This window comes from Aotus nancymaae, unplaced genomic scaffold (genome assembly GCF_030222135.1).
Source record: "Aotus nancymaae isolate 86718 unplaced genomic scaffold, 86718_ANA_hifiasm-v0.15.2.pri h1tg000009l, whole genome shotgun sequence".
Classification (NCBI taxonomy): domain Eukaryota; kingdom Metazoa; phylum Chordata; class Mammalia; order Primates; family Aotidae; genus Aotus; species Aotus nancymaae.
Window position 1 is genome coordinate 13062236 of NW_026988420.1, and position 26782 is coordinate 13089017.

Below are 26782 nucleotides of genomic sequence, written 5' to 3' on the forward strand. Positions count from 1 at the left end.
TGTAAAAATTTAAATAGCACAGAGTAACATTCAAGTTCCTCCACACTAACCTAGGCAAAGAATCTGACTTTTTCTTCCCAGAAATAGGCAAGTGAGTGTACAAAGTCTTTGGCACCTCTGTCTAGTGACAGTATTTGTAACTGTTGGTTCCACTTTCAATATCTGTCAAAAGCCCTATAACTCCTCTTTTATATTTATATCAGGGTCTTTAAGTATGTCTGCCTATAAAGAATTGGTGGAAGAAAAAGGTAAGCCATAAAAAGCAGTAATGCTGGGAAACTGCTGCTCTGCAGTCACTAACAGGCCACTGGTTTTTCCCTTTATGAGACGACACAGGATGGGATGGATGGATTTGATCACACTACATATGCCTTCAATAATCTCAACTGGGAAAATGCTTTAAAGAAATCATGACTTCCAAGGCTCTGGTAAGAGAGACTCAACAGATTAGTGTTTTCTGGCTTACTGTAATGCACTCTGGGCCAAAGATTAATGCTGTAGTAATTCTCTTGATTAGAACTATAACTTGAGAATCAGAATGAGGCTGACCAGATGCTTTTTGACCCTGAAGAAGTGAGGCCAGGCTGCTGAGACCTCCGATATGCCTCAAACCCTAGGTTACTTGGCCCAGGACAAAATGCCACTAGGTGGTGGTCAATTTTTAAGTTTCTTCTCCAAGCTACTGTAGGTAATTTATAAAAAAAAGAAAGCTCCAAATACTTTTTAAGCAATTACATAGACATATTACACATGACAGCCTTTTCTTCTAAATTATAGCAAATGGAAAAAATAGACAGAAGAAATAGCAATGCTGATAGCCTTGCCAATGTACATATAAACCTACAGTACATTTTCTTTTAAGAAAAGAAAGAAACTATACTAGTAAAATGTTTATTTCATGCCTGAGCGTAACTGGGCAGGCTGCTGTGCCACACCAGCAATATGACGTGTCTCTGTCCCAGGTAAGCCCTCAGTGACAAACAGGGAAATTCACACACCCACTTGTATCACAGCACACTATACATAAAAATGTGCTTCACTGATACATGCTGACTATCCCAGGATCCATTTAAAATGATGTGCTGTTGGTTAAATTTTTAGAAATGACATTTTTGCCTATAGCCTATGAAAGTGAAACCAGATAGAGATGCATCATCTCTTTGGCTGAACTCTACAGAGAGGAATGGAGAAATTCATACCTACACCACACACAGAATGTGTTTGGAGTTAGGTGGCAGGGCAGTTTGACACCTCACAGATCTCAATAGCATCAGGAAAATTGCTAATTAATGGGAGAATGAAAGGACCCTAAAAAGTTATCGCTTGGATCCATGCTCCTTTACTTTTCTAGAATGGGATTTTCCCCTAAATATTAAATATGGACAGGACTTTGAAAGAGTTCCTGTGATTCTAAGAATTCAATAAATTGGCATAGGGTGGTACTGGTTATCAGGGAATTATTTCCATATAAAACAAGGCCCTCATTATTGTTCAGTTAAAGAATGTAGCCTAATGAATGCTACCGCTCTATACAGCTTCATGTTCAAAACAGGGCCCTTTATTCTGTCCTGCAATCCAACCACATTCTCCTAGTTTGCTCATTCTCCTACAGGACTCTCATACTTCTCCCCATAAGCCTGGCATCTCCCCTCTCATCCTCATCCTCAGCTAACGTGACTTCCTATTTCACTGAGAACCAGAATCACTTGAAAAGAACCTCCACAAGCCTGTCCTACCACATCTCCTCGCCTGTTACAGAGAGGCCTGTGGACACAATGTTCTCTGGATCAATGGTCCAACACCCTATATAAAGCAGGGCCCCTTGCTCTGTCACTGGATCCCACTGCTCCACCTACTCAAGGGCAGTGCTCTAGCAACTGTCCCCTGCATCACCAGCTTGTTCTGCTCCACTGAGTGATTTGCACCATTAGACAACTTCCATCTCCTACATCTTAAAAAAGTAGTTTTACCTCAAATGCCTCCAAACCTCTTCCTCTTTTTAATCTTCATAATAAAATTCCCATGAAAAGCTGCCTCTATTCCCCACCTTCAATTCTTACTTCCACGCTCCAATCAGACCTCCTGCCTCACTACGCTAAAATTGCTTGCCAAGGCCCCCCAGGCGTTCTCACTGCCAGACCCCACTCATCAGTTCTCAGCTCTCCTGCAGACACGCCAGCAGCATCTGGTGTGGTTCGGACTTCTTCCTTCCTGTTTCGCTTTCTTTCCCAGCTTCTGGGACGTGGTCTGCTGGTTTCTCTCTTCCTTTACTGCTCACTCCTCTTCAGTCTCCTTTGCTGGTGTCTCCTTATCTCCTCAACCTCCAAACACGGAGTGCGCAGGACTTAATCCTCAAACCTGTCACGTCACTGCATCACAGCTTTGACTTCGGTACATTTCTCTCTGACTTCCAGCCTTGCTTATCCAATTTGCTTATTAAACATTTCCATTTGGATGTCTAATAGACATCACATACTTCTCATATTCAAAACCAAATTCCTGATATTTCCCCAAAAATGTTGCTTCTATCTTCTCTATCTCAATAAATGCCAATTTCATCCTTACAGTTGCTGAGACCCAGAAGCTCCTAAGTCTTCTATTTTCTTTTTTGTTGTTTTTGTTTTTTTTTGAGACGGAGTTTCGCTCTTGTTACCCAGGCTGGAGTGCAATGGCGCGATCTTGGCTCACCGCAACCTCCGCTTCCTGGGTTCAAGCAATTCTCCTGCCTCAGCCTCCCGAGTAGCTGGGACTACAGGCGTGAGCCACCATGCCCAGCTAATTTTTGTATTTTTAGTAGAGACGGGGTTTCACCTTGTTGACCAGGATGGTCTCGATCTCTTGACCTCGTGATCCACCCACCTCAGCCTCCCAAAGTGCTGGGATTATAGGCGTGAGCCACCGCGCCCGACCAAGTCTTCTAATTTCTTTCCTCACATCTAATCCATCAGCACATCCTGTTGGCTCTACTTCCAAAATGTATTCAAAATCTAATCACTTTTTCCATCCCCACAGGTGATAACTTGGACCAATCCACCATCATCACTTACTGGATTATACAGCCTCCTAAGTACCTTCCTTCCGCTACACACACATACACACACACACACACACACACGCGCGCACGCACACACACACACTCTCTCTTCTCAACAACACAGCAGCCAGGAGGATTACTTTCAAATGCTCATCAGATCACGTCTGCTCCTCTCCAAACCCTGTGGTGGCCACTCCCCTTGGAACTCAGATTCCTGAAACCTGCATGTGTGCTCTGTGGGCCCTGTCTCCTCCCTCATATGCCACCATGCACCTCCACTGCACCATCCCCCTGCCTCATCAGCTACTTCCCTTCCCATTGTGCCATCCACACCAGTCTTGTTTTTCCCCAAACACACCACCCACACCTCCTTCAAGTCTCTGCTCGAGTCACCTGCTCAGTGATGTCTTGCCTCCCTCACCACTCTATTTAAAATTTCCACTTTATCTCGGCATGGCATTCCCTAGGCTGGCTTCCCCGGCTTACTTCTTTCCATATCACTTGTCACCATCTGACATACTTATATATCCTATTCATTTATTTATCACTCGTCTCCCCTCACCAGAAATTCCCACAGGGCAGAGACTTTGGTCTGTTTTGTTCATTTGCAGTACCCCAGTGCTTAGGGCAGTGCCAGGCCTGTCACAGGCATTCAGTGAATATTTGTTGAATCCATGCATAAATACTCCTGATTTCAAAATACTGAGGACAATGGAGAATTGTAGTTAAACATGTGGTTTTAAAATGTGCCCAATCTTGGACTGCATTCCAGTTTTGCAATTTACTAGTTTACTGAGATTACTTAATCTCCCCAAGCTTCAGTTTCTTCATTTATAAATTGGATCTAATATAATAATGCCTATGTCTTATAAGGTTGTTTTGAGGCGTAAATGCAATGTGAACTGTGCTTAGAATAAACCCTGGCTCATATTAATTATGTACTAAGTGGCAGTCCAGCATGAGGGATAGTAATTTGCTGAAAGAGCTCATTTCTTGCTTAGTTGAGCCAGGCAGATCGAATACAGCACTGTTCTTTATTTACGGAAGCTTGTGTTTTACATTAAGTACATATACAGTATATTTTACTTGTAGTCTATTATACTAATTTAGGGCACAGCAATTAGCTGGACAGGCTGTAGTAAAACAGTGCGCCTCTATAGGCAAAACTGAGCATCCATTACAGGAGTATTTAATGAGTCCGATGCCATCTTAGGCACTGGGGATATGGTTGTGAGTAAAACAAAGTGCCTGCCATGCCTCAAAGAGCTTACTTTCTAGAAAAACAAAGAGCTGGAAGGTAGCCAGACAAATAATAATTCACATAAATAGAGAATATGAAAAAGTATTAAAAATGAAGCCTGATTCAGATGCAAACACCATGTGCCACCATCTTGACATGGGAGATGGCCCTCCATCACCATGGCTCATCAGCATGAGTCTAAAGCACAGACTAGGAAAAGTGCATGGATTTTGTTTGAGCATGAAACATGCTGTGTTGTAAGTGCCCAGTATATTATTGCCTTAATATAAAACAAACATTCACTGTGCTTTTAAATGTCAATGTTTTGAGGTAGTAGTTTTTGTTAAATGTTAAGTGAAAAAAAAAACCTAGACTTTAAATGTATTTACAAATACATAATGTGACACAAAACAAAAACTCAGAAGCTGTTATATGAAAATGCTAATTGTTCTCTGGTTGATAAGTCATTACCCTCCTCATACTTTTTGTCTTTTATAAATTTTCTTTAATAAGCATAATATTATTTACATAAACAGAAAAAAGTTATAACCTTTTATCTACTAAAATGTCTCTGTCTTTTGACAAAAGGAGAGGATATCCTTCTACCAAAAGGAAACTGACTCCAAGAAGTTATGGCCTGTTTCCTAAAGATTTGGTTCTAAGATCACTTTTCTTTCCTTTCTTTATTATCATAACAATACATGGCCACTGTAAAAGTTCAAAAAAATAAGCAAAGAGAAGGAAATAAAAATCCTCCGTAATCCCACCATTCAAAGATAACCACTAACCATAGTCTTCAGTCTTTTTTTCTATGTAGATAATGAATTTTAGTTTTTTATTCAGCTATTTATACTTTTGTAAAAAACGAAAATAGGATCGTAGTTTTTCACTTAGTGATATATCTTGAATAGCTGCATAATTTCTTGGTATTAACATTTTATAAACAAGCCTCCACTATTCACACTAACTTTCACTAATTTTTCAAAATTATAAATTGCTGCAGTAAATACCTTTGAAGCTGAGTCTTTGTCCAAATCCATGATTACTTCCTCAAGGTAAATACTCATGAGTGAATTCTTAAATAGTTATGTCTTTAATGTAAGGCATTTAATACATACTATACCAGTTGTTCTCCATACCAGTTTGTACTCTCCCCAGCAGTTTAGGAGAATACCCTTCTTCTGATCCTATATATTATCTCTAAAAATATACTCCTGCTTTGACAGGCAAAAAGTTATACCTTGTTTCATTTATGTTTTTTGCCTGTTCATAGAATCATTCGTTCTTTGGTCCATTTCTTTCAACCAAACTGTTCATATTCTCTTTTTGTTATTTACTCTGGTGAACAGGCTTCATTATATGTTGCAAATGTTTTTCCCAGTGTCTTATTACTTTCTAATTTTCTCTATGATATTTTTAGGTGGATAAAAGGTTTCCTATCTTTTGAAACCAGAGCTATAAATCCTTTCCTTTTTAGCTTCTGCCTTTGATGTCTACCCCAAGGTTATAGAAATACTCACTTATATGTTGTCTAGTACTCTGGTTACTTCATATTTTCTTTAACGTTAAATTTTACTCAGACTTTGTTTTAATTTAAGGTATGAGGCAGACACCTCGCTTCAGTTTCTCCAGGAGGCTGACAGCTGGAAGCAAGCTTTCCTTACCTGGGCGTCATACTTCACCGCAGCCGAGAGCAGAGCGATGGCGTTCTCCTCGCAGATGCCTTGCTTGATAGTTTGTTGGCAGAGCTTTTTCAAACGGTTTTCTCTATAAAATGTCGCCAAGTCTAGCAGTCCTGGTGGAAAGAAATGTTTATTACAGGGAGTGATTTTCAGCATCCTGATTTAAACTCGCTCACTCAGCCACTCACAGATGATTTTGACACTATTTTGGATGTAATCCTCAGTGAAGCACTGCGCAAACAGACTGATGCTGACCGACACTTAGACTTCAATGTGGGGCTCTACCCAGGACAGCAGCCAAGCTGAGCAAATACAATACACAAATGATTAGTGCTTGAAAAACAGGAGCACAGCTTTAATATTTTATTTTTAATATTTTTTCCCAGAAAAAAAGGCAAGTGCTCCTCGAGTGACCCCTTCCCCTGCAATCTCAATGTCAGCTTCTCCTGGGCCATTCCCAGGAGCACACACACACATGCTATAAGAGTGTCCACCATGAAAAAAAGGAAAGAAGAGAAAGAAAGAGAAAAGACAAGGAAAGGAAACCCTTTCATGGATATGTGTCTGCTTCCTGTTACCCTATCCCATTTCTCTGATCCTCTTTACAGCAAAACTCCTAGACAGAGCTGTCTGTATTTGCTGTCTCCATTTTTCCACCTCCCATTCAGACCTCAAGCCATTCAAAGCAGAACCCCATCCCCATCACTACTGCAGTCACACCTGTGGCAGTCACACCTGTGACGGTCACAATGGCTTCCAGGGTGCCATATTCTCTGGTTTCCTCTTACTCAACATTGGCACAGAATTTGATATGGTTGATAATGCTCTCCTTAGGACACTTTGTCACTTGCTTGCATTTTTCTTCTCTTCAATTAGTTGCTCCTCAGTTCTCCTGGCTGGACCATTTTCCCTGACTTCCAAATGTTTGAGTGCCCCAGGGTTAAATCCTCAGATACTTTGCTCACTTACTTCCCAGAACTCCAGCCCCAGGGTTTTAAATATCATCTATATATGCAGGTGAGTCCTGTTATATTACCTATCATCTATTTTCAAGTAATTCAATGTAGACTGGGTGAAGTGACATATGTAAATTAATTTTAATTAACCTCAAGGAATGATAGGAAATACTCTGAAGCAGTCAATTAGCATCTGAAAGGTCTTATTAGTTTTTCTGAATCTTCATTGGAGGATTTGTAATTAGCATAAAGAATGTCAGAATTAGTTTGTCATTGGTGAAATGAGTGGTAGCCAGGATCCAAAGGTTAGCTGAATTCGGCTGCTAGAATATTGTCATGTGCACCTCAAGCTAACTTTTCATGCAAGGTACTTAACAGAGTGTATAAAGGACAGAGAGCTGAGATTGCAGCATATTAATTAATTACCATATTAATTGTTTTTGTGTCTATCTGCTAATAAATCTTGTACATGTGGTAGAATTTGGTTGGAAACTTGCTTTTTAGTGTAAGAAATATTATCAAAGTTATGGAGGAAAGACAGATAGCCCATTGGAGGACATTGAAATCTTCTGAAATCTTGAGAGTTGTGAATGGCTTCATTGTTTTTGGCCCCAAGCTTCAGACTCACACAAGCCAGCAGCATTGTCCTAAGAGAGGACTCTGCCCCAAACCCCAACTCTGCGCCTCCTCCACACACACCCTCAGCACAGGGTGGCCAAGGAGACACATGCCCACTTCTAGATCGCACTTTGGATTCCTGGGAACCTGGTACTGCCTGCATAATTAGCCCTGAGGCCATATGTGTGGGTATTTCCTCCCTTAGAGCCCACCACCAATGTGCAGACCCCCTGACCCAAAAGGGTAACCTGGGTTGGGGGTGGGTAGAGCTTGGACATGCAAGCTAGAGTACCCACACACCCTTCTGCTGGAGGAGGAGTCTATCCTGCCTGTGCCACTGGGCTCTGGCACACAACTCCAGGGGTCCTGCAACTCTAAATGCCAACTAAAACTGAAATGTGTCCTTTCAGTTCTTAATGAAATTAAAATTTTTCAAGGTGGGAGGATTGAACATATTTTATCTGAAGTTCATGAGTTTGACATATAACTTTAAATTTTTCTCTATGGTATTTTTAGGTGGATAAAAGTTTCTTATCTTTTGAAACCAGAGCTATAAATCCTGTCCTTTATGGCTTCTGCCTTAGATGTCCATCTCAAGTTATAGAAATACTCGTTTATATGTTGTCTAGTACTGTGGTTACTTCATTTTTTTTAAATATTAACTCTTTTCTCTACTCTGGCTTTATTTTAGTTTAGGGTATGAGGCAGATGCCTCGCTTCAGGTGGAGTCCACCTGACAACAATGAAGCCATATGGAGCATAGGTCTCCATGTGGAGTCTTGGCCAGAGCCCTGCAAATTTTAGGGGTGGGCCTATAAAAAATTGCCACTTGGGTATCTAATGGGCAGCTGAAACTCCTTTGACTTTCAAAGTCAAGAGCAAGCCTGTTCTCCATCTTCCTCACCTTAGTGAACAGGACTTCCATTAAGAAGCTACCCAGGCCAAGCACCTCAGTGCAGCTGTCCTTCTCTCTCAACTCACACCTCTCATCCCATCCATCAACAAATCCCTTCAGCAACATCTTTAAAATATATCTATAATCTGATCTCTTTTCAATACTTCTACTGCTACACAACCCCAACCTAGGAGTCCATCATCTCACATCTGAACCAATATAATAACTGATCTTTCAAACACAAATCATATCTCTCCTGTGGCAGAAGCTGCTAGCTGCCTCTCCCATGACCCCTACCCCAACACACACACACACACACACACACACACACACACACACACACTCTCTCTCTCTCTCTCTCTCTCTCTCTCTCTCATCCATTCTTCCTTTCTTCTGAAACCATATAATTTTTAGCTGACCTATGGCCATCTGGAAATGCCCACTTTCCCAGCCTTCTAAGTCGCTGGGCACAGACTTCATTGACTCGGTCCATGGTCTGAAATAAGTGGAACTCCCGGGCCCCTCCTGGTAGAGACACTGGGATTTGCCGTGTGCCCCTTGGTCTCTGTCCCTTCCTCCATGCTGCTGCCCGCAATGCTCCACAGTGGTGATGACTTGGTAATTCTGTCTCTTATCTGTCCAGTCAGCCTTTGTATGAAGTAGTAACAAGGGAAACATGTTTGGATTCAACACACACAAAAAGAAATACTTCTGTAATTACCCTCACAGCAACTTTCTTTTAGGTTCTATAGAAACCACCTTGTTAGTTCCTCAACATTTTGCCAAGTTTTCCTAAGTCTTTGGCAATTACCTACTGCCTCCTCAGGAGAAAGGCTGATGCTGTCTGTGTACAGGTATTCCAGGAAGGCCCGGTAAACAGGATATGAAAATTCACTCATTTCTACAATATCATCCTCATTATCTTCCAACGACGAACGAAAATGCTCACATCTGAAGGAAGAAAACAGCATGTCAGGTCCTAGCTTCCCAGCCAGGACAGACGGCCTCTGTGAGGAGCACTTCCTTCTCTCAAAAGTGCACACTGGCCCATCCTTGCTGTGGCTCTTCACTCTCCTTGCTGGCCTGAGTTTTCAAACAATCATTTATTCAGGCATATGCAAACCTGCTGCCAGGGGTGGCCCGGGAAGCAGCCCCAGTGGCTGCGCTGATGGGGACAGAGCTGGGCTCCCTGGTATCTCTCTCACACCACATCCACTAATTAGCATTTAGAGAAATCAGTGAGTTTATTTTTATAAAATCTGAGTGATTCTGTTTCCTCACTCCATTATGGGTTGAATGATGTCATCTAAAAATTCATATGTTGAAGTCCTAAAACGGCCAATACCTCAAAATGTGATCTTACTGGGAGACAGAGTCTTTAAAGAGGTAATCAAGTTACTAGGAGGTCACTAGTGTGGGCCTTAATCCAATGTGACTGGCATCCTTATAAAAAGGGGAACTTTGGACCAGGCACAGTGGCTTATGCCTGTAATATCAGCACTTTGGAAGGCTGGCGGGTAGATCACGAGGTCAGGAGTTTAAGACAAGCCTGGCCAACAAGATGAAACCCGTCTCCACTAAAAATACAAAAATTGCTGGGCAAGGTGGTGGGAGCCTGTAATCCCAGCTACTCAGGAGGTTGAGGCAAGAGAATCGCTTGAACCTAGGAGGTGGAGGTTGTAATGAGCCAAGATGGCAGCCACTGCACTCCAGCCTGGACAATAGAGCAAGACTATGTCATCTCAAAAAAAAAGCGGGGGGTGGTGTAAATTTGGACACAGACATGCACAAAGGGAGAATGCCACATGCTGACTGGAGTTAAGCAGCCATATGGCAAGGAAGGCCAAAGACTTTCAGCAAACCCCTGGCAGCTAGGAAAGAGCCAGGTACAGATTCTCACTCACAGCCTCACAAGAAACCCATCCCACTGACGCTTCTGATCTGAGACTTCCAGCCTCCAGAACTTTATGTTGCCTAAGCCACCCAGCCTGTAGTACTTTGTTACAGCAAATTACTCCACCTGCCTTCCTTCATGCAGGCTGATGTGATGTAGTGAGAGTGAACAAATGTTGACAGCTTGACCTTACTAAAGGGGAACTTGAGACTAAAATGCTGTGTTGAGTTTGTGACTCACTGCAGTAGGATTTAAATATCTGTTACACAACAACATCATAAATTTCAAAATCATCATGTAAGAGAAAGAAGCCAGGCACAAACGAATGCATCCCATATCATCCAATCTGTGTATGCTCTAGAAAATGCTAATTAATCTACAGTGACAGAAGGTGCCATGGTCGCCCAGGGCTAGGACATGAGGGGTCTTTGTAGGGTGATGGGAATGTTCTCTATCTGGATGTGGGGCAGTGGTTTCACAGGCGAGTGCATGTGTCAGCACTCATCAAACTACACACTTGAAACGCATACAGCTCATTGCTCAGAAACGTTCACAAATGTGATTTTTAAAATGTCTGTGCTAGCCTCACCACAGCCCCTTTTGGTCTGGAAAGACCTTGATCTTCTCTTTTATAAAGCATCTAAAAGTTCAGTATCCCACAAGTGATTAAAGAAAGTGATTATTATGAACTGATCTTGATTCCCAGGCAGAGAGGGTAACTGATGGACATCCAAGTATCTATAGGGTGTTCAGAGCACAGGACACACTTGCAGTGTGTGCTGGCTGCTCCCTGCTGCCAAGGTGACCGATCAATGGTACCGATTCCCCGAACCACACACACCTGTGTTATTTTTTGTTTCATGTATGTTTCCTCTGGCTCCACTCTACGCTTGTAAGGGCAAAAACAGCCTTACATTTTTTCATTATTACTAAGGTGCAAAATATAGTTGTTGAATGAATGATTTTTCTCAACTCTCAAAATAAATGATTCCTTACCGAATCTTGAGAAGGACTTTATGTGCATAAATGTACTTTCCATCCACCAGAAACTTCAGGTCTGCAGTGTTGGGGTTGTCAAATTCCCTCTTCAGCGACTCAGCCACTGTGAGGTGGTCATCAGGTTCTAAGAGAATAATGCAAATGCTTCCAGAGTTAGCATAGACACAATGAACCTGCAGCCCAGGATATGGCACTGCTCTACTGATGCTCATGAAAATACCACTTCCTCAAAATAACTGATCAATTGAGCAATGGGGTTTTTCCCCAAAGACAGATTTACATCTCTGTAATCATTAAGGATAAGAATCCCACACACATCTGCTTATAAATCTGGCAAAATAACAAGAAAAAGTCCCAAGCCACATCACTAATTTTGATGAAATTTTAGAACGTTTGAGTAAATATGCTAGCTAAAGTTAAAAGACACGGTTTCTTGGTAAAATTTAAAAGGAGTAAAATAAGGGCAGGGCACAGTGGCTCACACCTGTGATCCCAACACTTTAGCGGGTGGAGACAGAAAAATGGCTTGAGGCCCATAGTTCGAGACCAGCCTGGGCAGCACAGCGAGACCCCACCTCCACAGAAATTTAGTATTGATGCTGGTTTCTGATGTTTTTAAGAAAATAAAATTTGTTCTCTTTTGCAGAAGCCTGTCAGAGAGAAATAAATTATGATAGTGCACCTAACAAAATCCTCACTATCAAAGTAAAAGCCCTGAGTTCTTTTTCAGATTTTCGGGCCATCCCCCAAATGGACAGTGACCAGCTCACCCACGGAGAGGAGGCGCCACGTGACGGCGGGAGTAGCAAAGCAGGCAAACACATCGTCGGTGCAGGAGAAGTGGGTGAGGTGCGGGAGGATCACGGACTGGCCCCGGCACTGGCCCCACATGTACACGTGCCCACCCTGCGTCTTGGCCGCAGACGTGTGGGTGGAGTGACAAGCTGCAATCTCGATAATCCTAAATTCACAAACACACACCACATAAGCACAGTGACCAGGGGCAGAAACAAGTTGTGTCTTCCTCCCCCCAGGTTTAACAGATGTGGTATATCATAAAATTAAATTTACAAAAAGGGTCAGGAAAAGAAAAGAAAAAAACACCACATGACTCATATACCTCATCTCCAAAATTTTCAGGCACCCAACCGTTATTTACATTTAAGCCACATTTCAATGGTACTTATAACTCATAAGATCTGTTTGTACCACTTCCAGCCAGTAGGCCTATAAAAATATGAGCCATCCTGTTTTGAAATTCAAGTATAACTCAAGAGAGTAGTGTTCCCCCCACCAAAAAATGGTGGTTTAATTTTTTTTACCCCACAATATTACTTGCTGAAGAAAATAACAAAGATTTTGGCCATCTGGACCAAGGGCCAATAAATAAATATTTCAATGAAGATTTCACCGTAAATGGATTTTTAGCATGATATGGGTCATAACAACTCCTACTACACAGAGTAAATTCAGTATTTCTCCCACACTAGACTGTGTGATCTGGAACTCAGGAGAGCAGTTTTCTAGGATCACCATGTGATAGACTCTACTGCTTTAAGTTCATGACTGATGGGGAGGTAGTTTTCAGAACATTTTGTTTGTCTTTGAGACAGAGGAATCTCACCCCGTCATCCAGGCTGGAGTGCAGTGGCACTATCTTGGCTCACTGCAACCTCTGCCTCCAGGGCTCAAGCAATCCTCCTACCTCAGCCTCCACAGTAGCTAGGACTACAGGTGCAAGACATCACACCTGATTAATTTTTGTATTTTTTGTAGAGAAGCTTTCACCATGTTGCCCAGGTTGGTCTTGAACTCCTGAGCTCAAGTGATCCTCCCACCTTGGCCTCCCAAAGTGCTGGGATTACAGGTAAGAGCCACTAGGCCCCGCCTCAGAACACTTCTTAAAGGAAAACATTGTCTTATTAATCTGGAAGTAATTTCTTTTCTATCGGAATAAGCCACCATACACTTAAGAAAAATGATAAATGCTTTTAACTCAGGGGAAGTCCCCATCTTTATCTTGCTACAGCAGACAATGGTATCCTCAGAGACTTAGGCCCAGAACCTCAGGGTCATCTTTGACTTCTTCCTCCTCATTTACCATATCCTTCAGAATATCCAGCTAAAAAACAAAGATGTACTGTCTGCCCTCAGCCACCACTGGGGGCACCCTGCATCTGGCCCCTGTCACAGCCTCCCAGGTCTCCCTTGCCTTAGACTCTCTCCTCTGCCCCAACTCACAGAGTGCTGGCAAGTTAACCATCCTCCTGGAACACCATTCTCATCAGACCTCTCGCATGGGCAGCGGTTTCCCTCAGATAAAATTCTGACACAAGACATAACTCCATCCATGATTTGGCATCACCTCTGGACAGCCATCTCTCAAGTCACTTTTGTCTACACGCCCTATGTTCCAGCAAACAGGCTTTCTCATTGCTCTTCGATGTCTTCATACACAGTTGTTCAGGAATGTTCTTTCTCTCTGCCTTACGAACCCTACCCATCTTGTAAAGCCCAGTTCAAACTGCTCCGAGGTTGAGGTCTCCCCTCACCTAAGCTCCTGCAGCCCTTCCTGTCCACACCACTCCAGCCTGGCCCTGTTACTGTTCCATGCATCTGTTTCATCTGTTCAGCGAGATGGCCAGTTCCTGGCAGGCCAAATCACTGGCTTAATTCTCTCTAGGCACGTAACGTGCTGTCTGTCTTACTGAATATAATTTATGGGTGACTTTACTAACTGAGGAAGACTCAACAACACAGAGCAAAGGAGAGGTGTGTAAGACCCCACTGACATGAGCGAGCACCTGAAGGGTGAGGATGATCCTTCACTGCCACCTTTAGGCAGCTGCTCCCAGTCCAGGAGGGAGGCATCATCACAGAACCTGGAGCTTGTGCCGGCTCGCCTCAGAGAGTGAGACATGCATGCTGTTCTCATGTGCAGCAATTTCACTGACTTTTTAGCAGATCAGTCTTAGCTCTTGAAAACCACCCAAAAATACTAGAGGAAAAGAGGCTACAATGGCCCACAGTAGACAGCTCAGGATTTGGAGTCAAACGAACCTAGGTTGGTTGGTTTGTTTATTTATCTTGTAATTTCAGCTCAAAGGAAAACAAAACCTAGGTTTGAATCTCCACTCTACCACTAGGCTGCGTGACTAGGGGAATGTCACTTAGCCCCTAGGAGCCTTGGTTTCATCAAGTTGCAGGGCTGGTGTGAGAATCAAATGCTAAAACGTTAAATGCCAACCAGCTACCATGTCTGTGTGCAAATGGTTGCATGACAATAGAGGTTTCTCTACATGAGGATGACTACTCAGCATTTTAAGTGGCAAAGCGGCTTTTTCAGTGATAAGTCAGGTTACTAAGACCTTCCCTAGAAGAGTCGTTTCCTGCTATTTGCAGGGTTAGGCCAGTCCACTGGCCTAATCCAGTGCTGTGCAAAAGAACCATGCCAGATGGGGAACATGGCTAGTAATATTTGGCTTCTCAATCAGCACATTCTTTCCAACAAATAAAGGAAATGGGAGAAAGAAACAGAATAAATGTATCCAAAGAGAAGTATATCTACTGTTACCATTGATTTTACTGGTAAGCCTCCTAAGTTACAAGCAAACGTGAGGGTAGTGACATGGTTTGTCTTCATGGCCTGGTGCTGTGGGCAGGACAGGGGGCTCAGAGTCAGAGGGTAGTTCTAGGGCCATGTTACTTAAACGGCTTTACCATCTTTAAAAAAAATAGGTGAGGGGGAACATGATACGGGCAGCAGTCCTCTCACAGTTTGTGGTTTTGCATACATGAAACAAGTTCCTGGCAGAGCTGAGAAGTGAAAAAGGCTTCCTGCTGTGACTAAAAGTGTTTGCCAGCTCCTTCAGGAACTGTGGGCCCGCCCTGAGGAACTCATGATTTAGCTGGAGAGAGAAGTCCAGATCTGTGACTTTGCAAATAATTCCTAAATAACATCAGTATGGCCCTGACTACATGTACTCCGGTGAGTAAGGAAAAACAACTGGGCGCTTCTCAGGGGAATATTTCCAAGTAAAAGGGAGTAACTGGGCCATGAATGCTTTGGATTGGCCAGAGCCCTGGAATAAGAGCCTATGAGGCAGAAAGAAATGCAGGAGCAAACGCACAGGCACAGCTGCAAACAGCAGGACAGCAGAGAGTGGCATCATACGAGGCCTGACAGTGACGGAGGCCAACACTGGGATCAGAGGGCAACGAGGCTTGCCAGGAACAGTGGTATCAGCTTTAATCCAGAGCCAAAGAGTTCTGATATGATCTGACGTGATAGGCAAATGGGAAACAGCTTTGTAAACAGGGCCATGAGGTGAGGAAATGGTATTCTCAGAAAGAATGACCTGGCCACAGTGTGCAAGATAGGCTGCAAGGAAGAGAAAGAACAGTCTGGAAGGCTGGCCAGGGAGGCCAATGCAAGCTAGACTGCCAAGGAGTAATGAGGGTGGCCCGGGTGTCAACACAGAGGAGGGAGAGGAGTGGAAGGTTGCCCCAAGGATGAGGAGTCTAAGAAAACCCCCAGCTGGCAGTGCTGAGGGAGGCTGAGGCCATGCTGGTCAGGTGGCGGGTGTGGGGGCCAATGTACGGATAGCTGAGCCACTAACAAAAGGAAAAAAGGCCTTCTGTGTTTTAACCACCTCCATTGTAAAGCCATCTGGTATTCTCAGGGAGCAGGGGAGGTGAGGGCAGCCCAACGAACAACGCTGAGATAAGCATTCATGAACTGCTCTTCCTTTCTTCAGATATCAGCACTTCTGCAGTGACCTACTAAGCAAAGACTTCTACATTTTTTGAATCGTTTCTGTGTACTTTGGGGTAATGTTCTGTGAAAAATGTCAGTGACTGAAGCATCACAACATCCTTCACTGATCTCCCCAACGTCAGAAAAGCCAAATCATGCAGTTCCTATGTTCCCTTCTGAGATGGTTCTTATTTGTTATTAGCATCCATGAAACTGGGTAGCCTCTGCCCCTGGAGCAGCTGGTGACCTGAAGCGGGAGACTACTTTCTAGAGAAGGGCTGGGACAGAGCCAAAGGGTGGGTCAGGGAAGGCCGTGTGATGCTGGCCATCCCCGGGCATGGCCTTGTGACATTTACCTGGCACACCCAGCTCCACATGGGAAGTCAGGGGTGGAGCGCAGGCTTGGCTGGCTGCAGTAGCTGCTACAGGAATGAGAGTGGAGAAAGTTTAGAGGAAACCTTCAGGTCTAGGCTTGCAACCCAAGCAACCACTAAGGAACCCTGCCATTACCTAAGGTCATCAGTTTTTAAACTGCATTTATACCAAGCAGCAAACGTTGACCTTCCAGTTTTCCAGTCAGACATGCAACAGACAATGACTATCAACTGAGCTAACCTTTAACTGTTGGGATGTCTGGCATATTTCATACTTTATTTTGTAGTCAATCTTAATGGGGAAAAAAAATCACTACATGTTGGTAATAAACAGGTTTTGTGTCACCTCAAGGGAATAATCCACAACAACCACTGAGCTTACTGGTTATGAAGTACTAGAAATGAGAAAGCAGAGAGGCTGGGTGCAGTGGCTCACGCTTGTAATCCCAGCACTTTGGGATACCAAGGTGGGTGCATCACAAGATCAGGAGTTCAAGACTAGCCTGGCCAACAGGGAGAAACCCCATCTCTACTAAAAAAAAATAAAAATTAGCGGGGCATGGTGGCACATGCCTGTAATCCCAGCTACTCGGGAGGTTGAGGCAGGAGAATCACTTGAACCCAGGAGGCGGAGGTTGCGGTGAGCCAAGATTGCGCCATTGCACTCCAGCCAGGGTGACAAGAATGAAACTCCACCTTAAAAAAAAAAGAAAAGAAAAGAAAAGAAAAAGAGAGTGAGAAAAAACAGAAACCAGAAAACCTCGAGGAGGGGCAAAAGGTCGTCTGTGAGGGAGAAGAATATTTGAAGAGAAACGACAAGGAGGACAGATCCACAGCAGGGATTCCCAACCTTGGTTTTGTCAAAGCCCAAGTATTATACTCACTACCTCAAAAGTTGAATTGTCAGAAATTAAAGGCAAAGTTAGTTTTACATCAGTTTAATTTAAAATATGCTGTTAGGGAACACTAAGAACAAAGATGCAAATGTTGGGCAATCTGCCCCAAGGAACTGAAACTTCAGAAAAATTGGGGATGACTGGGTTAGGGAGAAGACGACCATTTTAATCATTAAATTTACTTTTATGCAAACATAAATTGCTGACAAATATCAGTATTCTCCATCATAAATAAAATCTTTTTCTGGGGAAGATTTAAAAGGTTTCCCCTTGGATGGATGGTTGTTCCAGCAAAGAAAACAATGTAGACAGATTTTTCCTTCCCACTTCTGTGAACAGGTAACTAAGAACAGAAACCCACCCCACCCACATTCAATCCAGTTCCTAATTAGTCAGGCTCTCCTGTAATGGGCCTCAGAAGAGTCAGAAGTAAGGCTCCAGGGTTCCTGAGGGATAAGTTATGACATATACTTGAGTTTCCTGTCAGTGGAAAGGGTGGAGAAGTGCAGAACAAGTCCTAGCACGGACCTGTCAGCCCCTCCCTCACAATACGCCCGTGATGGAGTGCCCGGTTGAAAATGTTAAGTTCAGAAATCACCACTTGAAATTCAAGCACGGAAAACCAAGAAAATCAGCAACATCTTGTTTAAAACATTCATCCATTTTTTTTTTTTTGAGACAGAGCCTTACTCTATTGCCCAGGCTGGAGTGCAGTGTCACAATCTCACTGCAACCTCCGCTTCCCAGGGTCAAGAGATTCTCCTGTCTCAGCCTCCCAAGTAGCTGGATTACAGGTGTGTGCTACCACACCCAACTAATTTTTTTTATTTTTAGTAGAGATGAGGTTTCACCATGTTGGCCAGGTAGGTCTCAAACTTCTGACCTCAAGTGATCTGCCTGCCTCAGCCTCCCAAAGTGCTGGGATTAAAGGCGTGAACATGCAGCCCATCCATAATTTTTATAGCCAAATTATAATTCAAAAATAACTGTAGTTTAAGACAAAAGCAATAGATAACTCTCAATGCCCAGTTAAGCAACTTGGCACTCACACAGCTTCCATTCCCATTATCTGCTTCTCTGCTGCTTTTTCTTTCTCCCACCTGATGCCCCATAATCCATCTGCCAGTAAGAACCTGAGTCAGAAGCCCTGGGCGATCATTCTGGATCAGGGACCGGCAGTACAATGCAGCAAGTCACTGATGGGGAATGATGGCAGATTCCGTGAGACCAGGGACAGATGTGCTAAAGTTCTGAGTAAGTGTGGGAGCATCATGAAAGTAATGGGCCAGGCCAGGCACAGTGGCTCACACCTGTAATCCCAGCACTTTGGGAGGCTGAGGCAAGAGGATCGCTTGAGCCCAGGAGTTACCCGCCTGGGCAACATGGCAAAACCTTGGCCCTACAAAAAACACAAAAAATTAGCTAGGCATGGTAGCACGCTCCTGTAGTCCCAGCTATTCGGGAGGCTGAGGTGGGAGGATTGACTGAGCTTGGGAAGTCAATACTATAGTGAGCCATGATGGAACCACTTCAGCCTGGACAACAGGGAGACCATGTCTCAAAAAATAAAAATAAAAAAAATAACGAGCCTGTACAAATCAATTGTTTTTAATGTCCATGCTATCTTTATTTGATCCTTTAACTCTGTTTTTCAGTTTAAATATTAAGTATCCCTACCAACTGAGGCAGTTTGTGGTTATTCAAAGCCTCAGGACTGTCCCTTCTCTTCTGAGAAGCTCTAAGCCACCTTACAAGATGTGCAGATGAACAGCTGCAGGCATCTGCCTACACCATGTCCTGCCTCCATTATTGCCCCTCCTCCCAATTCTGAAGGGGCCAGGGGTCTTATTTTAAGGTTTTTGGAGAAAAAAGTTGTATTTAACCTATAAAATTAACCTATGTTAAATCAGTTAAATAAAACTTTTAAAATATAGGTTAAAGAAAGTTAGCCAAGTTCACAATACTCAAATGAAAACTGAGGCAGTTAAAAAATGACAATTTGGCTCTTCATTTTCATTATTAAGTATTCCAACAAAAAATTAGAAAAGAGCTGCATATAAGTACAAGTGAATCTGTTTGTCTATATATTTCTTTTAAAATCAAATATAATAAAGATATATGCAGTAAAAAGAGCAGCATTCATTTCTACAATGACTGCAACCCTGGTTTAAAAGATAATGAAACATTTTTGCTCTATACTACTGAATGAAAAGGCAGTGATCTGACCATGCTTGAGAAATTCCAAAGGCTTTCAAAAATATTAGAATAACTTGTAAACTAATTCTGCATGTGCTAATTACATAACACAACCTTGCAAACAAGTGCACAAAACTAAACAAAATTAAGACAAAACTAAGTCTTAATTTCCCAACCATTTTACTCTTCCTCATAGTGACAGCTTGGGAGTTAAAGTAATGAAATAATCCTATCCTTTTCAACTGGCAAGTATTTTATGTAGCTAAGTGACCAGCTTTATACCCCACGCAAGGTATCTTTCCTAAGCCAGAAAAGAGTGACCTCGAATGTTATTGACGTCCCCTTAACAGTGTAAAACAGGAAAAGGAGGAGGGCAAAAGGGTGACCTGTAAGGGAGAAGAGCAACAACAGAATAGCTGTAGCAAGTTGAGTCATTGCAGTCTGCTTAGCGTAGCTATTGGAGGTATGGATGAAATATGGGTAAGTGAAAATAGCATATTTAACATACAGTCAACCTCCCCAACAATTCCAAAGCCAATTTTTAAAAAGGAATAAATACTCTTGTTAAATAATATTCTAACACTAGAGTACATTCCCCACCATTCTCTCTACATCTAAGTCATGTTTAATCACAATCACCAAAGACCAGTGCAGGGACTGTGAAAATGCCCATGTTACCTGTCCTTTTCCACAGTGACAGGAGTAGGATAGGACTGGTTGCTTTTATTGCCAGTGCCCAACTGCCCATAAGAATTGGCACCCCAAGCATACACTTGGCCTTCATCTGTTAATACTAATGTGTGTGCATAGCCACAGGCGACCTGGAAGGAAAAAAAAAAATCCTCTCAGGCCTGCAAATAGAAGTAAATATTTAGAAGAAAATATTTCACTGCTTCCACAAAGTAGGTTAAGAATCAAACATGAAACAAAGGAAGAGGCAGCCTACCCACAGAGGCAAGCATTAAGTTAACCAATATCCTTCCAGAACATGTGGGCCAGAACTGCAGTAACACTGCCATGAGTCCCCTGGCGTGCTCTGCCCCAGTTCACTGTAGCTTCAATGCTCACAGAAATCAAGGGGTATGAGGGGGATGTAAGAAACAGACATTTGTTTTTTGTTTTTTTGTTTTGTTTTGGTCTTTTTTTTTTTTTTTAGACTGAGTCTCGCTCTGTTACCAGGCTGGAATGCAGTGGCACAGTCCTGGCTCACTGCAACCTCCACCTCCCGGGTTCAAGCAAGTCTCCTGCCTCAGCTTCCCAAGTAGCTGGGACCACAGGCACACACCACCACGCCTGGCTAATTTTTGTATTTTTAGTAGAGACAGGATTTCACCATGTTGACCAAAATGGTCTTGATCTCTTGACCTCATGATCTGCCCACTTGTATTTTTTAATAATTATTTTCTTTTTGATTATAAAAGTAAAACATGTTCAATGTGAAAAATATAGAAGTACTCTGAAGATTTGAGGCTTTTTCTTCTATTTCTGTATAGACAGATATGCACCTATAGCATCATTTTTACTGACCATGTTGTATAAGTAGTTCTGTATTTTATTTACCATTACACATAGCACTTTCCCATATCATTAAAAATTCCTTGTATAAATCATCTCCAGCCTACACACTTGGCATAATTTATCTAATCATAACTCATTATTTGATTAGTAAATTACGTTATACCTATTGTTTTTTATTAATCATTTTATATATATATATATATATATTTATCTTCTTAACTAATTCTGTAAGAGACTTACAGGAACTGTTGGTTCCTCAGGGAAATTCCCTAGGAGTAGAACTACAGGTCAAAGGGTATGAAGGCTTTTAAGGCTCTTGTACACCCTGCCAAAGCTTCCTCAGGAAAAGTTCTAACAATTTATATTCCAAAAGGTGTGTGACAGTGCCCTGGAACAGAAATTGTCTGAACAGCTGCAATTTAACTCAAGGAAAAAGAGATTTAACCTTTCCTTTAATGAAGACATCCAAGCAGCTAAACTTCTCATCCTGCCAAGAAATCTGTGTTTTTAATACATTGGTATCTTTGCCAGCAAAGACTTAAAAATACACGCACACAAACTGACAGTGGACGTACCCGCTGGACACGGATGCCTTGCAAAGCTGCCACTCTGCAAGGGGTTGGCTGGTTGCCACTGTTGCCAAGTCCGAGCTGCCCGTTTCCATTGTAACCCCAGACGTAGACCTGAGAGAAAATGAGACCTGAATCCTCTCAAGAGACAAGTGGCCACAAGTTGTCTGTTATTGGGACACACTACACTGACATGAAACTGATGTGGCAAACAGGATTTTTAAACAAGATGTAAAATAACTACCTTACCTCCCCACTGTCCACTACCGCCATGCAGCACATCTGCCCACATGCTATGGTCACAACTACTTTATTCTGTAAGCAGCCAGTGACTCTTCGAGGGATTGGCTGATTAACTGTTGATCCAGATCCTACCTGCCCAGAGTTATTATAACCCCAGGCAAATACCTGTTTGAAAGGAAAGATAAATAAATGAAACACATTAATTTATAAAGTGTCTCAATTGGACACTGACATGTACTTGTGGCACCAAGTCTTTCCTTTCAAAGTGCTTCAGATCCATAAATCCTTACAACACAGGCAGAGAAGTGTTTATAAAATTCATTCGTATGCAATGTACATAATTTTATAAAATTAGGTTATTGGTGTTATCAACACAAACAGTAATAATTACTATTAAATAACATGTAACACAAAAATATCTACTTTCCCCAGCCATCTTTTCCAGCATTTGGGGACTTTTCTTATTGCACATAACCTCTTTACTATAGCAACAGAGAAGGAACAATACTTCCTTTTAAATTTTGCAATATGGAAGTCCTTACTAGATACAGGTAAATGTCACAACATCAACTGTGAATTGCTACCAAAAATAACGCTGAATTTGAGAGAGGTAGTTATTTTAATCAAATGAATGTATTTCCAGGACTACTACAGAAGTCTATGTAATCTTATTGAAAAAAAAACCAATGAGCTTTATGCTGACTATTCTCACCTCTCCATCAGATGTTAGCACCAAAGAATGGTAAGACCCACAGGCCACTTCAATGACTTGTTTGTTTGACAAGTTAGTAGAGATATGACAGGGCACTAAGCCATGATTAGTTGTCCCATTGCCCAGCTGGCTATAAGCATTGTGACCCCAGGTAAAGACTTCTCCTTCTGAAAATAAAAAGAAAGACAACCAGCTTTTACAACGTCTACTTCATTATGTGAAAATACATATAGCACAGCTTCCACAAATGAAATCTGAAAATTCAGGTACAAAAAGCTAATCAACTTCCCCATTCCACCAAAGTCATTCTACAAAACAATCTATTTGGAAAGTATAAACTGCATTCTACCTCAAAGCAACAAGGTGAAATTTAAATGCATGTAGTTATAATAACTAGAAAATAAGTTTTTAATAAACAGCAGAGAAAATGCTGCTAAGAGTAATAGCAAAAACATTATATTGAAAGTAAAAGATTGTAAGCCCACTTAATTCCCCTGGGTCTTAATTTCCTTATCTTTAAAATAATCACTAAGTTATTTTTAAAAATCTTTGTTATTATTTATTGTATAGCATAATACACAGAAAAGTTCATAAAACATACATATACAGTTTTATAAATTATAAAGCACACACCCATGTACTACTGCTTATGTCAAGAAATATAACCTTATAATCACCCCCCAAAAGGCCCTCATATATGCATCTTGCAAACAAATTTTTAGTTTTTCCTGTTTTTGAAATTTAAATAAATGGAATCATACAGTATGTACTCCTTTCATCTGTGTTTTCCAGCATGTTGCCTCTTTGTATTATATTCTGAATAATGTCTTCTATCTTCCAGTTTACTAATTTTACTAATTTGCTGTGTTCAAACAAAATTTGGCCACTGAATTTTCATTTTAATAATATATTTTCATTTGGATCTTTTTCAAATCTTCTATAATCCCTGAAGATTATCTTCAAGCACTTTTTAATTTCTTCAAACAATAAATACAGCTGTCTTATAATGGGTGTCTGATAATTCTAATGCCTGATATTTAGTAATCAGTTCTTGCTGTCTGTTGTTTCTGCTGATTCCATTCGTGGTACCTTGTTTCCTTGCATAGCAAGCCCCCCTTATCTGCAGGAGATACATTCCAAGACCCTCAGTGGATGCCGAAACTATGGACAGTACCAAACCTGTATACACTATGTTTTTCCCTATAAATATATACTTATGATAAAGTTTAATTTGTAAGTTAGGCATAGTAAGAGATTAATAACAATAACTGATAATAAAATAGGAAAGTTATAAAATGTACTGTTCACAATGTCACAGATAGAAGATTTGTTCTTACCATAAATCTTAACAACCTCAGCATGAAAACTCTCCATTTTTCATTTAAAGCGAGAACTGTATGGTTTCTCTTTGGCATATCCAAATTGCAAGCATCACTACTCTTGCACTTTGGGGCTATTACTAAGTAAAATAAGGGTGACTTGAGCACAAGCACTATGATACCAAGATAGTCAATCTAATAACTGAGACAGCTACTAAGTAACTAATGGATAGGACTGTCTACAGTGGAGACGCTGGACAAAGGGATGTTTCATGTCCCAGGTGGGATGGAGTAAGATGGTGAAATATCACCCTACTAGGAATGGCACACAATTTAAAACTTATGAATTGTTTATTTTTGAAATTTTACATTTATAGTTTCATACCACAGTCAACTGCAGGTAACTGAAACCTGGGAAAGTAGAACCATGGATAAGGGGAGACTACTGCATATCTGGTTTTCTCTGACTATGTACTGCCTATCGCCATTGAACAGTTATTTTGGGTAATTCTCTTGGGCCCAAGATAAAGGTGCCTTTTCCTATGAAGGATTTGCATTAACTTCTATCATGCCCTTAAGGCTATTGCCATCCAGTACCTCAAATATATTCAAGGCTTGAGATTTCTTGGACTGTCCAGTCTTAATGTGAATTAAACTACAAATCCATGGTTACCACCTTTTGGGGAGAAGTTTTATTTATTTTCTTTCTTTTTTCCTCCCTGCTTTGCTCAGAGCAAGGAATTTTTCTAGTCAGTCCCTTAGGAAGTGGCTGATCCCTACTACTAATGCCAACTACAGCCATCAGTCACTCTTTAGTGTAAGAATCACAGAATGCTAAGAGTTGGCAGGGGGATGTTGGAGACAAGGTTTGGTCTTTCAATTCAGAGATCAGGAACCCAAAGTTCAGACAGGCTTGCCGAAGTCCACAGTGAGTTCCGCAGTGTTTACTGGGCTCACAGCATTGTCATTCATACATCTAAAATGCCAGTGATTACTAGATTCCATCTGCCACATTGTCTTACGTTGGCATTCAGATACACTCATGTTTCATGGTATCCAAAGCATAGTCAATTTCACAGGGAGAGCCAGCAACTCTCACCCAATTTAAAAAACGTTCTCAAGGGCAGCTGACTCGTTTCTCAACAAATAAAGCTGAAATTCTACATGGGGTTCCTAGATTACCTGTTGTTGCAAGGACAATATGTGGACCACTCCCATAGCTGAGGCAGGCTATTTTTTTGCCACTTAAAGAATCCAGTCTCCGAGGTTCAATGGTGCTCTGGACGTCACCTAACCCCAAACAGCCACAGCAGTTTGTGCCAAGCACAAAAATCTATGGGAAAAACCACTGTTAATTCAAGCAGTTCTATTTCTAACAAACCTATAAATTACATCCAAACAGGAATCACCTTCCTTAAGCAAACTGCTTCTTTATATAATAAATAAAAATCTAGTTTCTATGCTTTTTTTTTAACCTCTTATCCCTTAGTTCCCCCAAAATCTTCACTTTGGCAAATCCATTTCTAAAAATGTGAGTAGTTGAATTATTTTCTTCAAAATTACCTCATCATTTACTGTAGTGTATAAAACTTCATTGCCAGCACTGCCAAAGACACAAGCCTGACGAATTAACTGCAGTTCTTCCTCAGAACAAAGGGAAAAAATTGGCCACTTTCCCACATCTAACATCTTCAAAGATGACAGAGTAGCCTGTACTGACTGAAAAGGAAGAAATACGTATATGTTGAGATAACAAATTAAAAAATGAATTTTCTCTGCCCCTTCAGTTCTGTAGAAGAGGGTGGACACTGGTTTTGGGAGGAACACGCTGCATCTATTTTCCAGAGGCTTCTCACAGCTGCAGGGATTGCCTCTGCCAGCTGCTTCTGGGCAGCTCACAGTCACCGAGCACCAGAGGCCCAGATGGAACCAGGTCTCCCCTACTCATTGTCCTCAAAGACACAGGAATCATCCAAAGCTTGGCTTCTGGGAACTGAATGTTCAGCAAATACCTTAAATATTGACTATGTCTTAAATGTAGCTGTAGAAACCAGGCTGGTTGTAAAAGCAAGCAAGAGAGAACTGCAATGTCATCTGTTGCCTAAGTCAAGAACAATGCTTAGAAAAGAACAATGCTGAAAGTGACACCAGGGAAATGGCCCAAAGTTTTAGTTCATGGGCAAACTTTACCTGACCTTCAGTTTGAGGAACTGGTGGGTTTCCTCATCCCTCATTCAAGTTTAGGAGTTGGCAGGAAGAAACAGCCAGAAAACACGTGTACTTGTTTGTTAAGGCAGCTGTAACAAAGTAGTGACAAGAGAAATGGCTTAAACAATAGAAATTTACTTATGGCTCTGGAAACTAAATGTCCAAACTCAAGGTATCAGCTAGCTAGCACCTTCTGAGGGCTATAAGGATGGGATGTCTTCCAGGCTTCGCTTCTCAGCTTGTAGATGGCTGTCTTCTCCCTCTGTCTGTTCACATCATCTCCCCCAACACCCTGCATATCTCTGCATCTAAATTTCCCCTTTTTATAAGGACACCAGTTATATTGGATTAAGGTCCACCCTAACGACCTCATCTTAACTAACTACATCTGCATTGACCCCATTTCCAAATAAGTTGCACTCTGAGGTACTGGCTGTTAAGACTTCAACACATAAATGTTGCAAGGTCACAATTAACCCCTTAACAGCATACATTAAGATCATGAGCACCTGCACTTCCATAAGAGCACATTATAAAATTGCTTGAAAAGAGTTTTTACTTATTTGCTACTTTGGAGGCATTTTTTATTGATACACTTTTCAAATTGCAAACATTTGGAAGGTTATAAGAAGATACATAAACAGCCAATAATGTCTATCAAATGGCATGTCTG

General features: G+C 41.7%; 2 protein-coding genes across 11 annotated transcripts in view; both read right to left on the reverse strand.

The window, feature by feature from the left end:
* RCBTB2 (RCC1 and BTB domain containing protein 2) overlaps nucleotides 1-26782 on the reverse strand; it is a 45795-nt gene that overhangs the window by 1465 nt on the left and 17548 nt on the right. For 4 of the 10 annotated variants that reach the window (XM_012465143.3, XM_012465139.3, XM_064373562.1 and 1 more), the window contains 10 exons: nucleotides 25465-25620; nucleotides 25084-25234; nucleotides 22583-22749; nucleotides 21877-22035; nucleotides 21634-21741; nucleotides 20219-20361; nucleotides 12089-12279; nucleotides 11316-11442; nucleotides 9237-9376; nucleotides 5939-6069 (listed from right to left, as the gene is read on the reverse strand). In XM_012465143.3, coding sequence (XP_012320566.1) covers nucleotides 5939-6069; nucleotides 9237-9376; nucleotides 11316-11442; nucleotides 12089-12279; nucleotides 20219-20361; nucleotides 21634-21741; nucleotides 21877-22035; nucleotides 22583-22749; nucleotides 25084-25234; nucleotides 25465-25590 — 1443 coding nt within the window. In that variant the 5' untranslated portion in view covers nucleotides 25591-25620. Of the gene's footprint in view, nucleotides 1-5938; nucleotides 6070-9236; nucleotides 9377-11315; nucleotides 11443-12088; nucleotides 12280-20218; nucleotides 20362-21633; nucleotides 21742-21876; nucleotides 22036-22582; nucleotides 22750-25083; nucleotides 25235-25464; nucleotides 25621-26091; nucleotides 26199-26782 lie in introns of those variants that run through there. The other 6 variants (XM_012465142.2, XM_012465141.2, XM_012465144.2 and 3 more) reach the window with 5 other exon arrangements.
* On the reverse strand, nucleotides 13204-16812 carry LOC105725920 (uncharacterized). Its single transcript, XM_064373565.1, is given in 3 exon segments — nucleotides 13204-15447; nucleotides 15449-15798; nucleotides 15801-16812. Coding segments are annotated over 3 exon segments (717 nt in total). The 5' UTR covers nucleotides 15988-16812; the 3' UTR covers nucleotides 13204-15267.